Genomic DNA, 13,679 nt, shown 5'->3' with positions numbered 1-13,679 from the left:
TATGACTAATTACTTTTTGAGAAATGGTCAAAGTTTTCGATACAATAATATTTTAGCAACAAATCAATTTATTTACTGTTTGAATGTTTTTTTTATACATGCAACTGAGTATACACAAGGATTGAGGGTAATATGAAGTAGGACACCTTGTTTGAATATTTTATAAGGACTGCCTCTGGGAAAAATTTTCAGCTCTGTTTATTAGTGATACTGACTTAAAGACTCAAAATTAGCGGTCAATATCTGAAATACAAGTAACTTTTATCTAATCATATGCATGTATGAATATTTTGCATGGTTACAAATGTATATTTCTGGTTATAGGTACTGGGCGGTGACCAACATAGATTACATCCACACCAGAAATGGAGGTCGTATCATCGGCATGATCGTCGTCGTCTGGTCCGTAGCACTGGTCGTGTCTTTGGCTCCTCAGTTTGGCTGGAAGGACCCTGATTATCTGGATCGTATCAACAACCAGCAGCGATGTCTCATCAGCCAGGACGTAGGATACCAGATATTTGCCACCTTCTCCACATTCTATGTTCCACTGCTAGTCATCCTAGTGCTCTACTGGAAAATCTACCAAACGGCTCGGAAGAGGATAAGACGAAGAAGAGCTCAAAGAAACGCAGTCTTAGAATCCTGCAAAAGCAAGGAAGCTCCTCAAGAGAAAAGAAAGGGGTTAGGTTTTCTTAAAAAGAAGAGATTTCTCCGAATGAAATCAGGAGATTCTAAAACTACTACTGAGGGCTTGGCGGCGTCCCTGGTTCTAATTGAGGGGCAGTCCACCTGCTCCACTGTTGATGCTGTCGAGGAGGATGTGTCTCGAAGACCTAGCAACGTAGACGCTCCAGAAGCTACTACTGCCTTCACGATCTCCACCAATCACGCTACGACCCCCAGCAACTTGTCACCAGAGAAGACATCGGACCCAACCGCTACCACCAACAACGGATCTGCACATACGTCAGAACCATCCAAACAAACCCTGTCCAACACCAAGGACTCTTCTGCATCCTTAGTGCCTACCCCCGTCCTGAAACCAGCCAACCATCCACCAAAGCGAGATAAGACCAGAGACCTCGAAGCGAAAAGGGAAAAGAAAGCAGCGAAGACCTTAGCCATAATCACTGGAGCCTTCGTAGTGTGCTGGTTACCTTTCTTCATCATGGCACTACTTATGCCACTTTGTGATTCTTGTGAGATTAACCCTTACCTCGCCAGCTTTTTCCTTTGGCTAGGGTACTTTAACTCTACCCTCAACCCTGTTATTTATACAATTTTCAGTCCTGAGTTTAGGATGGCGTTTAAGAGGATTCTTTGTGGTGTTAGTAGTGCTAGAAATAGGGGAAGAAAACTGAGATAATGCAACCGAATAAAAGTTACCATTAGTATTGTTATAAAAATGTTACATTTAAATGACATTTAAAACCTTTAAGAGAACATATTGAGACATTTTAATCCTTTTTTTGTGATAGGCTATTTTACGTATTTAAAAGGTGCTTTAGGATAAATATAAACAGTGTCAAGACTATAGCTTAATAAACGAGATTTCCTCGAAGACAAGATAAATGTTTGAGCCGATTACAACAGTTTGTTGTTTATGACATGAACTACTCTAATTTAGTCGTAAAATAGTATACAAGGAATGATAATTGTTAAATAGGTTTTAAATAAATTTTGCCATATATCACCCTACCGAGAAGAATTTAGTGTTGTGTATAAGTGATGTTGTCATATATTTTTCACTTTGAAACTGTACATATTATGTATATTATTATTGTACATTGTAAAGTTTATTAAAAGTTACGATTTGAAATATTTTTAACATGTTAGAAGCGGACTAATACTTTAAAACTAAGTTTATTTTGAAGTTCGGAGTGCTTATGGGTATATATAATATAAATTGCGTGTTTGATTTAGTGTTTTCCGTGACTAAGTGTACATCGTGTGTATTTACTCTTGTCCCAAGGAGGTAAGCCTAGTAAGCCCTACATTGGAGCCTTGCTTCCAAACATTACTGTTGTAATATACTAATATAATGTAATAAATATGTATTGAAATGTAAAAATAAACTATGAGACTTACTATTTAAGGAGTGTACTTTTTATTCGTATGTACTTTAGTTTGGGTTATCAATTGCTACATGCATCTACCTACCCTATAACCACCTACTGATATCAAGCCCAATAATAAATGACGTCTTAGGCCCAAATTGACCTTACTTGGACACAGAACAGTAACCTTCACAATTAGGTAGCACAATAACCCTTTAATCTTTCAAATGTTTTGCAGTTTAATAAACAGAAAAATAATAGAACCCTAAGTATTGAGCCTTAAGTATCAGTGAATCCTTCGAATGCATTATTACTGTTTGCAATAAGATTATAATAAACAATACATTCATTGCAGTGTATAGTGTCAGTATTTCAGCAGCAATGAGCAAAGGCTGTAAAGGTGATGGGGTTGAGGAGTGGCAACATATCTGATGGATGGGTTTGGAATTAATGTGTTTCGCACCTTACACACGTACCACCTGTAGCCATCGTTATCTTTGCTATATAAAACTACACCGTATAGCTGCTGAATATACACATTTACTCGTGGACATTTTTTTATTCTCCTTTTAGGTTAAATTGTTTGTTATACAGATATACGCTTTAAGTAATTCTATCATAATTTAGTGTTTTATTCAATGTAAAAATGTATAAATGATAATGCACATTAGCTTTAAAGAATATTGCAAATTTTTTACCAACAGGATTGGTAAAGACTAGTTGGATTGAGGGCAAATAATTATGTTCTTGGTGTAAGTAAACTATACATAACATTTTAGTCTTTGGGCCTCTTCTCGCGATGTAATAGACTAAAGTGAAATAGACTAATCGATCATTCATCGATAGTTTAAACAGAAACATTATCTGTAGAATAGAGTTTATCTCTGGAAAAATCTTTTGAATTGTGTAAATATTTATTATTCTTTTTTAATTAGCAAGGATTTTACCATACAATAAATAATATAAAGAATTCCGATTTAAATACGAAAGGACGATATTAGAACCAATATGTCCATAGGTATGAGTTTCGAAATATTACCTACCCAAACAAGAGGTTGATAAGTGTTAAATTAAGCACACAAAAAATACGCATTCATTTAAATTTTATAACAGATTTAAATTTCTCTGATGAATCATCTATATAATGCATTGTATATAAGCAGCTACCACAAACGACTTGTCTACTCACTTGTATACCATTATCAAAACATTGACATGGTGTAATCACTACGACATTTGATATGTGTTCTATAAGGATTGCTTGTAAGTTTGTTCACTTGACCACGGAAAGTGTACTCCTTTTCTTGTTTTTGCAGAATCAGGCCAAGCCGTAGAACAAAGAGTCTCGCAACTTAAGTGGCCATTGTAGACACAAACCCGTGGCTCTTCATATACCATTGTCTATCAAACCTTACTTGGTCGTTTATCCACTACTGAGGACAAAGTGAATTGCAATTAGAGTGACTATAGCATTAGTATTGGTTTAACAATGTCTGGTTGGCTGTACCCTACAACACTACCATAAATAGAAACATAATGACCATTTTACTGTAACTTATCATCTTGACAGCCTAAGCTAGGTAATAGATGAAAGAGTGTAATAATAAATGACAATCTTACCTTTGATGAGAACATTACACATTTCCGTTTCAGTATGATGTATATCTTTATAGAAAACATGTTTTATATTCACTTTCAAATTTACTTAGCTTGAGGCCAACAATTAATAACAACACTTGCCAAAGGAACGTTATATTAAAAAAAAACCGATTAGAAAGGCATATATATTGGTTGAGTTTTATGCGAATCAGTTAACAGACGCACATTTGATAGTTTTAAATATGCTCTCATGCCGTTATTGTCAATCGTCAAGTTCCAAAAGTTGGTCCAGATGTAAGCTTCTGTTGTGATGCGAATGAAAAATGAAGCGTCAATATGGAGGTCACATTGTCTCGTTTTAGAGTTCTTCAACACTAGCTATTAGTTGAGATGTTTTGTGTCTTAGATGAATGTATCATAGTGAATTTGTGTGTGGTTTTAAAACCGTCAATTATAATCCAATCAAGGGTTAATCCTGATCACAAAAATACTGCATTTGACAAGTTTAATAGCTACAGTAAAGTTTTGTATCGGTTATTTTTTTAATGTTTAATATTTCATTATACTAGAGTAATCATGCTTCTGCACTAACCTTTTATATGCATCGCCCTTACTTGCAATATACTACTTCTATTTTCATTACTACTATTTTTTTTACTATTTTCATTGTTACCCTGTTCAATAAAAATTTTCAATTTACAATATTATACAGAAAGTTCATCTGCAGCACTCGATCTTTGATTTAAGACAAATCAAATGCTAAGGTTATTATCAAGAAACCCATTGTTTTATTCAGTAATGTATATAGAAAGACAAGAGTTGGTATAAATTAAACGAAACAATGATAGAATTATAACCGTTGGCGTTTACATAACAAATTACTTTCCCTGCTATCTTCACAGCATATCAGAGTGGACGTGTTTAAAAAATCATATACACTATTTTATGAATCTGCAAGCTTAAATCCAAGGGGTATCTCTAGACCTAGCGGCAGACCGGCAGCAGTGGAAGGATCCTGTTGGCGAAGCAAAAAACCAGTTAGGTTTGAGTGGCCAAGGAGGTAAGGCAATGCAAGTACATGCTTAAATTTAAATGTGTTACTATAAGAATACCTTGAGAGTTTCAAAGATATAAGCAAAGAAATACAAGTTCCAAAAATAGATTAACATGCATAAATACAAAATCTGAGAAAAGATAGTTACAGTAATACTATAGTCCCTACAAGAAACATTCGACAATTCCATTTGCTAAGTCTGTTAAATTTATAACGAAAATCCGAATAAAAGATAATTCAGGAATGACCATACAGGGTGTTTAGCTTCGACGAGGACGAACTTTAACAAATTATTAATGAAAAAAGCAAACATTGCAATACAACATTAATTTGTCCTATCTCGAAACATTCAGCGTCTGTTTGTATGCGTTAAAAAAAACACTTTCAATTTCTCAACGATATGTGCTGCAGTGTTAAATCTAATTTAAATTGTTAACACTCTATATATAATTTTTTTTTTATGGAGAAATTCGTATGCATTGAATAATAAAATGAATTTGCCAGTTATTATAAAATTGTCAGTTATGTCGTTAAAATCTGTATATTATTTACCAAACATTACTTATCTTGGATTGGAATTGTTGTGTGAAATTAACGGTTTTAGTGTAATTTGTTATACATTTTCTAAAAGCTGACAATTTGGAACAGTTCAAAAGTTGTTATTCACATTTGCTCAACGTTAGTTGCCAAAAAGATAACCATTTTTGCTCAATTCAAACGCTGGAAGCTCAAACCACTAAGAATACAATGTTTGCCAAAAAACGCATACAGACAGACAGACAGACGCTGAACGGTTCGAGATAGGACAAATTTTGTAATAAATTTTATGCTTGTTTTGACCTCTAGTATAATCTGGTGTAGTTTTTCCTAGTAGAAGCTGGACACCCTGTAAAACAAATCAACATCATTAACAAAATGAACAACGTTGAAACTGTTAACTACATGCCTTTTATCCGTGCTCAGGCACCGTTGATGTACGCTTTGACTAAAATTCACTATTATAGCACGTCCATGAATATTCATGTGCTGTTGGCTTCATAATTAGTCAGTTAACTTTCTATTTACAGGTAAATGTGGTGTTATGTACTTTTATCTGAGCGTTCCAGGTGGTCAAAAATAAACAGTAGTTGTATTATGGTAATGCATAATAATTACCATATGGCCTAGTATTGCGATTAAAAATATACTATGGTATATAAAAAGAGTATGTCACAAATGGGGCATTGAACACACAAATCGGTCCCGGGTCTAGGTCTTACCACCAGACCTACGGAAATCGCTTATTTCCTATATTGGAAATTTTCTTAAATTAGCGTCAAAACCTCGATAACAAATCACTTTATCAAGACTTTTTAATTTGGATACGTAATTTAGGTATCGTTGAAAACAACTCTACTTTTGGTCCTCGTATTACCTGTTATGACCCGTAAAAATTAATAGTCAGAACAATAAAACGGCTGTACAATATTTTATTTTAAGATTGAGTTGAAGTAATTTTTAAGGCCATCAGTTTAACAGATAAATTAATACGTTTTTACATGTAATTCGTCTAAATTGATTTAAAACGAAAGTGACTGCACTTGATGCTATAGAGCCAATAAGCTGTTGTCGCATACATCAATATAACGTAATCGGAGCTTTCCAGGCTTAACTAACGCCATTCTGCGTGTTAATGGTGAAATAGGCCGTAAGCTACTGTTGCTACAGTATGAAATGAAACGAAACCATATTTATGCGTACGGACAATCTACAATACTCTATCGGTTCAAACTAATCTAAAAACACAAAACAAAATCATTAGTGAATTTAAAATTATTAAAATTAATTATTTTAAAAGGAATTAATTCATGACGTTTGTTAAAATCAACTAAAGTGACGAAAATTTGGTACGTTTTAGAGTAAATTATCTCTGAAAGCAGTTTTAAGATGTTTATAGTAGTGGAACAATGAAATCTAAACGCACACTAAGTTATTTGTGCGTGTCACTAACTTTTGTAAGGATATAAGTTTATAATGCAAGTAAGAAAGATTTTGCCTAAATTGGAACACAGTTCAACCACTCTACCACAGTATTGTTGCATGCCTGAAGGACATATGTGTTATGTGTTAAAACACACAAACAAAATTGAAAGACAGCTCTGCGTGATAGCGGATAGTGTATGGTAGATGAATGTGATTGGTTTATATCATCCGCTCACCAGGTGTTCACGGACGGTAAATAACGCCGATGGTCCATCAAAAACTAATCAGCTGTAATAGGTATACTACGGTAGAGTAGTTTTTTTTTTTTTTTTTAACAGAGGGCAGGGCTTACAAGTGACCATGGGATTGCATCGCAGCGCGGTAGGGTAGTTGACACTACTAGTTCTGCATTTGATATTTCATACAACAATCAAGAACGGTGTATATATTTCAAGATGACCAATTAAATGTATGACCAATGTTTTTTTTAACTCCTCGATATTCAATTATTTCTTTAATATACCTTATGTGTACAGTAATCATCATGTAATTAAAATGCTTGGAACAAAAATTAATTGCTTTATATAAAATAATCCCCAAAGTTTGTAATATTATATCTATCAATAAAGGATTGATTTTTTACACGTTTTTAGTCCTTGACATTTAAATACAAGACATAATTATATTTAACTTTTATAATAAATAATATATGAAATCCTTGTTTTTGGCCAACAAAAATGTATCCCCAAAACATTAACACTTAATCTTAAGTGGCATTACCGCCAGCATGCAACATGCTAGAGCTGAAGCAAAGCTATTTATCTCTTTATTAATATTTTTTTACTGTCATATAGCTTGACAATGACATAATTATATTTTTATTAGTAAATTACTAAAATATTCAACAAAAGTATAGAAGAATCTTAAAGATGAACTGGTAATATTGGATGAATACTTTGAGAAAACAATAGCAAGATTACATGGTAATATTTTTTGAGCCAAATAAATGTGTATGAGTAAACGTTAGACCAAAGAGAAAAATTTAAATACAATCATAAAAATAATGTTAACAGAAGGAATAATTAACAATGATATAAAAGTATAGTTTGTCTGCTTTTACAAATGTTGTGGGCCACACACATGATGTGATGGACGTGAATGTGCTATGTAGGCCTAATACCAAGTTACCGACTGTATATTCATCATTCCTAAAATTGGAGTCACATCACCATCTGCCATTTGTGATTTATTGCCACTTGTTTTAAGTTACAACAATAATCTATATTGGTTATGTAAAAAATATACTGTCTCGCCATTGTTCATTCTTATTAGCTTTGTGATCCATTGGTGCCCGTTTTTTACTACTTAAGAAATAAAAATAACGGGAGCTCCACAATAACCGCTAATATTTTATTTTGTGGCAGCTAAGCTAATGCATGGGTTAGAGATTTTGCGTTTAATGGTCTCTTAATTAAAACCATTTTCCGTATTTATAAGTTGTTCAAACTATTTAATTTAATTTCTGACAGTTATGAAGTATTAATCATTATCCGAAAAAGGGTGATTCTACAGAATAATTAGAGTGGGTTAAGCAGTTTGATCACTATCCTATAAAAAGCAAGTTGACGTGTATTGTTTGAGGACGTTAATTGAAAGACAATAACTCTGGAAGACCTCAACAATACTATAGATTACTCTCTCCCAGGTTTGTAAAATAAAATCTCGAATTCATAATGCTTATAACTACTCTATGTATGGCACCTGAGTGTAAATAAGACATTCAAAAACATTTTATTTTTCAATATTAATTATAATAGTCAATAATTAACAAGCTAATAACACAACTTGGCAGTTGGCCGTTTAAGCATCCAAACAAGTTGTATATTTGACTGAACGACATAGATATTTACTCAGCTGTTGATGTACATCTGCTAACATTACTCGAGTCTGTACGCTTATGTGTCGAAGATCTTTGCTTGAGGAGTCTCTCTTTGGCAACATGGTTATTGGTGAGATGAACGTATTACCCAAATATGTATAATACATGTTCGTGCCACAAACACATTGTGTCTTGCTTAATTCCGTTTATGTTTATTAAATTAATTATCTTCGTAAATTTATTTTTTTAGTTTGAGCTTAACTCGTTTAATATCGACGATATGAATCGTCGATATTAAACCAGTGGTTCTCATAAACCAGTGCTTATAGTTTGATTTTATATTACGTGCCCATTCATACATCGAACTTTTTTAAACTTTACAGAGTTTAAGAAGTAGGATATAAAAATATTCTGTAAAAATTTCAACTCCCTAACCTTAGTAGAAACAAAAGGGTGGCATATTGAAAAACAATGCTTTAAAAAGATTAAAGAAGGTATTTTTGGTTTTATCAAATATTTTTATTGTTACTTTCCGGGCAATATGACTTAAATAAAAAAAAAAACTAGAACATAGCCTTTATGGAAAACCTTAATGTCCAAAATTATTCAAACTGTAACCCATCCACAGCAACACACTGATAACAGCGCGTAACAAATGATTCGCAAGCTCTTAGAAAGAAACTCTGCGATATCCGAAGAAGTTCTCTTCTATTGATCGTTTATAGTTCCTCATCATTATTGAAGCTGTGGGTATAAACTTGTTCCTTCAAGAAATCCCGTAAAAAGATGTCGCAAACAGTTAAATCAGGTGATCGGGGTGGCCAATCTAAAAAAATCATTTCCACGACCAATCCAACGGCCATGAAGGTTGCCATTTAGTAATTGCTTCAACAGGATTTGCGAAATGAGGTGGTGCACCATCTTGTTGAAAGAATGCTTGATTCATTTCTGGTACCGTCAAATGGGGCAAGACCTGTTCATTTAAAACTCATTTTACAATCAAACAGCTGTTCTTCAACAATGAGCGTTAGAACCGCAACGTATTAAACAAATCAGATAATTAATCGTGAAAGTAGTTTTTATAGGAAGCAAATTGGTAAATTTTTCAATAAGCCGCCATTTTGTTTCTACTAAGCTTAGGGAGTTGAAATTTTTCCAGAATATTTTTAGAACCTACTTTGTAAACTGTGTTAAGTTTAATAAAGTTCGGTGCATGAATGGGTACGTAATATAAAATCAAACGTTTAAACCCCTTCGTGGGACACCCTATATTTATAGTTTTTTAGCTTGTACTATAGTTAACTATCAAATACGGGTCTCGTTTTTTTTACTGGTACAAATGATTGAGGCATACTAGCAAAAACAATACGCTCGTAACCTTTTCTTTGAACTCTTGATGTCACATTTTTATTTGGACCGTTAATGTTTATTTTGCCAATTATCTGTTTGAGTGTTATGATAAAAATTTGAGAGATGTATAATTTAGATTTAAAGAACTTATATGATTATTATAAGTTGTGATAAAAATATCAGTTTAACGTTACTTGTAAAAATTTAGTTGAAATGAAAATTATATTTTGTTGCTTTATATTTGTCATCTCTATTTGTTGTATCCTCAAATATAAGCTCTAGACTAAAAAAACTAGCAATTTAAAATCCTAAAAATATACAACTATATATTTTGTACAACTAACTATTGAAATCCCAATAACATTGCCAACTAAATATTGTGAAAACAAACAATCCTTCGCATAAGGATTTGATATTATGTGATGATTATTTCGTGTACTGTATGAACCAAATATTTCTTCTTTATTGGCGCAGGCATTTACATTGAACATACAATTTTGCATTAAAACTTAAAACAATTTGATAAATATTATTTAATACACCAAATTGAGTGACTTATTATTATAATGGTATAGTAGTTTACACAACGGTCACGTAGAGATTGTCTTGAAGACACTAGGCGAGTGCCTTCAAAACTTCTACGAGTAAGGCGTTCATTGATAATGAAACGGAACGTACGTTTAAAATGATGTATTTGCGTGATGTATTCTTGCAGTTCAGCCATTTCTAATAAAATAGTATTCTAGGTCGTAAATAGTTTACCCAAAAACAACTAACTCCGTTACCACGTTTATAAACATTACCTCTTTGTATTATTAGTAAGTAGGCCTATAACGTTTTAGCAGATAATATTAAGTTTCACTTAATAAAAAAAACATGAAATTTACAGTTAATATTATTAGGTTCATAATTAAATTTTTTAATTAAACCGTAAAAAATTTCCATTTTTGGGAATTAGTGTATTTAGGCCTATTATTTAATCTGTCCTGTTTTTTATTTGATTGTAAATTTTCCTTGTACTTTTTTCAAACTTACCAACATTAAAATATTTCATAAGGCTATAACTACTTAAACTGATGTACAATTGTAAAATAATATTGCCAAGAATACATTCATTGGAACGAAATAATGTTTCTTTGGTAAACAGTTTTTCTAATCAAAAGAGCTTTCAGACGGGATTAAGTCTACAACCAGAAGGTTTTAGTCTTGAAATCCGAGTGTTTATTCAAATGAGATTGTTTCATTAGGTTTTCCCTTTCAAAGAAGTCTGTTCAATTATGCATTGCAAATGTCAGTTGGCTTAGACAAAATAATTTGTTATCATGTTATATTTCCCGCTATAAGTTTTTCATAAAATAAATGTTTTTTAGTAGTTTATGCTGTTAGTTTTATTAGTAAAATATCAAAGCATAACAAAATTAAATATTCAAACAAATTTATATACCAAGGAATAGTGGATTTTATAACTACTAAATAAATAAACCTAAGTATACTCAGTGGCCAAACAGACAGGGTCAACACGCTGCTGAAAAGAGCTGGTCATTGTCAGTTATTGACTACATTGACTATGGTGGAGTGGTTTTCAGTGCGTTGGATTAAATACATCTTTTACCAAAATCAGTTCGACAATTCACTGGGATTTCTGAATATTCAGCATATATTGTCGTTGGTTTGTTCACAGTAAAAAACCTCTAGCATCACGCAAAAAACATTCACCTTTAGATTAATAAACGTGATTAAATAAATAATGATAAAAACAACAACTGATCTTTTTTAATTGAAATTAAAATATCGAAATAGGATTGTGATCGCAAGAAATATTTCCTAATAAGTATTCAAGTGTTTAAAAGTTTTAGTAAAATCATGGGATATTTATTAGTAAAAAAATCCATCAAATTTTGGTACATGTGGTTAGGGGTAAAGTTCCAATAATTTACACCAGTAGGATCCTCTTTAAATGTATCCTCAGTATTAAATCTACAAGAAATGGCTTGATATTGCCACAAGTGGTCTAACTGTAAATTGGTCGTAAGCTAGTCTTATAGTACTAGGTCCAAGAAAGTTTTAGTATTCAGATGTGTTTCAGAAGAAGTTAAACCATTTCACCTGTAGCGAGAGTTTCAAAGACCACTAAATTATTCAACAACTTGTAAGGGGCCTTTCAATATAGTTTTAGGGAAGATTTAGCTATTTTGTATTAGGTAAATATACTACTTATTCCATTTCTGAATAAGCGGTTCGTACTATAGTTCAATCAGAATATTTACTATCATAATACCTACAATTATAATATTTGTTTCGAATAAAAATATAGCCTTTAATAGAAAAGTATATTACTGATGGGGCTACATAGGTAGGATCTATATGTTATGTTCTCATTGTGCATTTTTATGCAGTATTAGTATCTTTATGAAATAGGTAGAAAACTGATTGCTACTTTGCCATATTTTAGGTAGTTTACGTTATTTCACTCTTTAAATTTGTATATGTTTCATTCATATGGGTTGTGCATATCACAAATACAACAACATAAAACCAAACATAAAATAAAAACAAGTACATTTAAGATTATATATATATATATATTTAATATTGCAGTTGCTTTTCGCGTTACGGGAGAGTAGCCAGTGGCTGTGTTGCGCATTTATTGTGGCTTTATTTGCTTAACCTAAACATTTCCATGAAAGTAGTATGGAGATTATTCTCACTAAATTTAAAAGATGAAGTCCAAATAAAATAGCGTTTAAACCAATCGTTTTAGTTATTATTATTTTCTGTAGAGTTTATCATACGTAAAAGTAGTTTTATTAGTTATACGGAATTGCATTATAGCCTATACCCTTTGAATGTAGTTTTTGTTTATATGAATATATTGGTCAACAAGATAGCGAAATGGTATATATATTATATTTATCAATACGCTTAGACTAAAAGCTCTCGTTAATGATAAATAACAAGGATAAAATAGTTTCAGTGGACTCGTTGGAATAACGCTGAATTTATTTAAATAGCTTTTTATCCATACTTTTGATTAGAACTATACGATACTTAAGCTCTGTGGATACTTTGAAAGACTTTTCAAAATATATCCCTTCCACAGTAATAGAAAAACAAAAGAATCTTTTTTTTCATAATAAAATGTATGGTTTGTACAGTAAATCATTCTTTTAATTGTACTTATAATGCAATAACTGGTGTAATTTCTAGTACTATAAAGACTGTTTGTGCTCGTAATACACACAAGATTTTTCCTACCACCATAATTAACGTATTACGACACACAGATTAACATTGTAGATGTTTGTAAAATGTTATTTAGGTTATGTTTCAATTATTTAAGTTTATGTTATTTGCATACCAGTTGTTAACAAACGTACTAGATCCGCAGCTGTGGTTGGTCTAGAAACTACAACAGTGAAATCAGCTGATTATCGGGTGGGACTGATCCATTTCCGCTCTAGAGCGGCAATGAGATATTTTGGGCACTGTTTTCAGATATGGCAATGTGGTCATTTTCATGCAGTTGTCGGAAAATAAATTAACTGATAGAAATTATAGCAAATCACTTATTTTGGACCACTGGAATATTTTTACAGCAATTTAGAATTGATAAACCATTGGCGTTTTTTAACATCCAATAACACCTGGTGAGCGGAGGATATAATCCTCTCATAATCCACCATCTGCCATCCGCCATCCACTCCGCCATCCGCACTCCACCATCCGCCATCCTCTATCCGCCATCACGCAGAGCTGTCTGTCTATTTTGTTTATG

General features: G+C 32.4%; 1 protein-coding gene across 2 annotated transcripts in view; it reads left to right on the top strand.

Annotated features, from left to right (window-relative positions):
- LOC129004257 (5-hydroxytryptamine receptor-like) overlaps window positions 1-2,098 on the top strand; it is a 33,064-nt gene extending 30,966 nt beyond the window's left edge. For both annotated transcript variants that reach the window (XM_054432750.1, XM_054432751.1), the window contains exon 5: window positions 325-2,098. In XM_054432750.1, the coding sequence (XP_054288725.1) occupies window positions 325-1,369 (1,045 nt within the window). In that variant the 3' untranslated portion in view covers window positions 1,370-2,098. The remainder of the gene's footprint in view (window positions 1-324) is intronic.
- The last annotated feature ends 11,581 nt before the right edge of the window (window positions 2,099-13,679 follow it).

This window comes from Macrosteles quadrilineatus, unplaced genomic scaffold, assembly GCF_028750875.1.
Source record: "Macrosteles quadrilineatus isolate MER2022 unplaced genomic scaffold, UCM_ALF_1.0 Scaffold_9__3_contigs__length_116548681, whole genome shotgun sequence".
Classification (NCBI taxonomy): Eukaryota; Metazoa; Arthropoda; class Insecta; order Hemiptera; family Cicadellidae; genus Macrosteles; species Macrosteles quadrilineatus.
The sequence above is the reverse complement of the archived record's forward strand: the minus strand, read 5'-3'. Positions and strand labels throughout refer to the sequence as shown.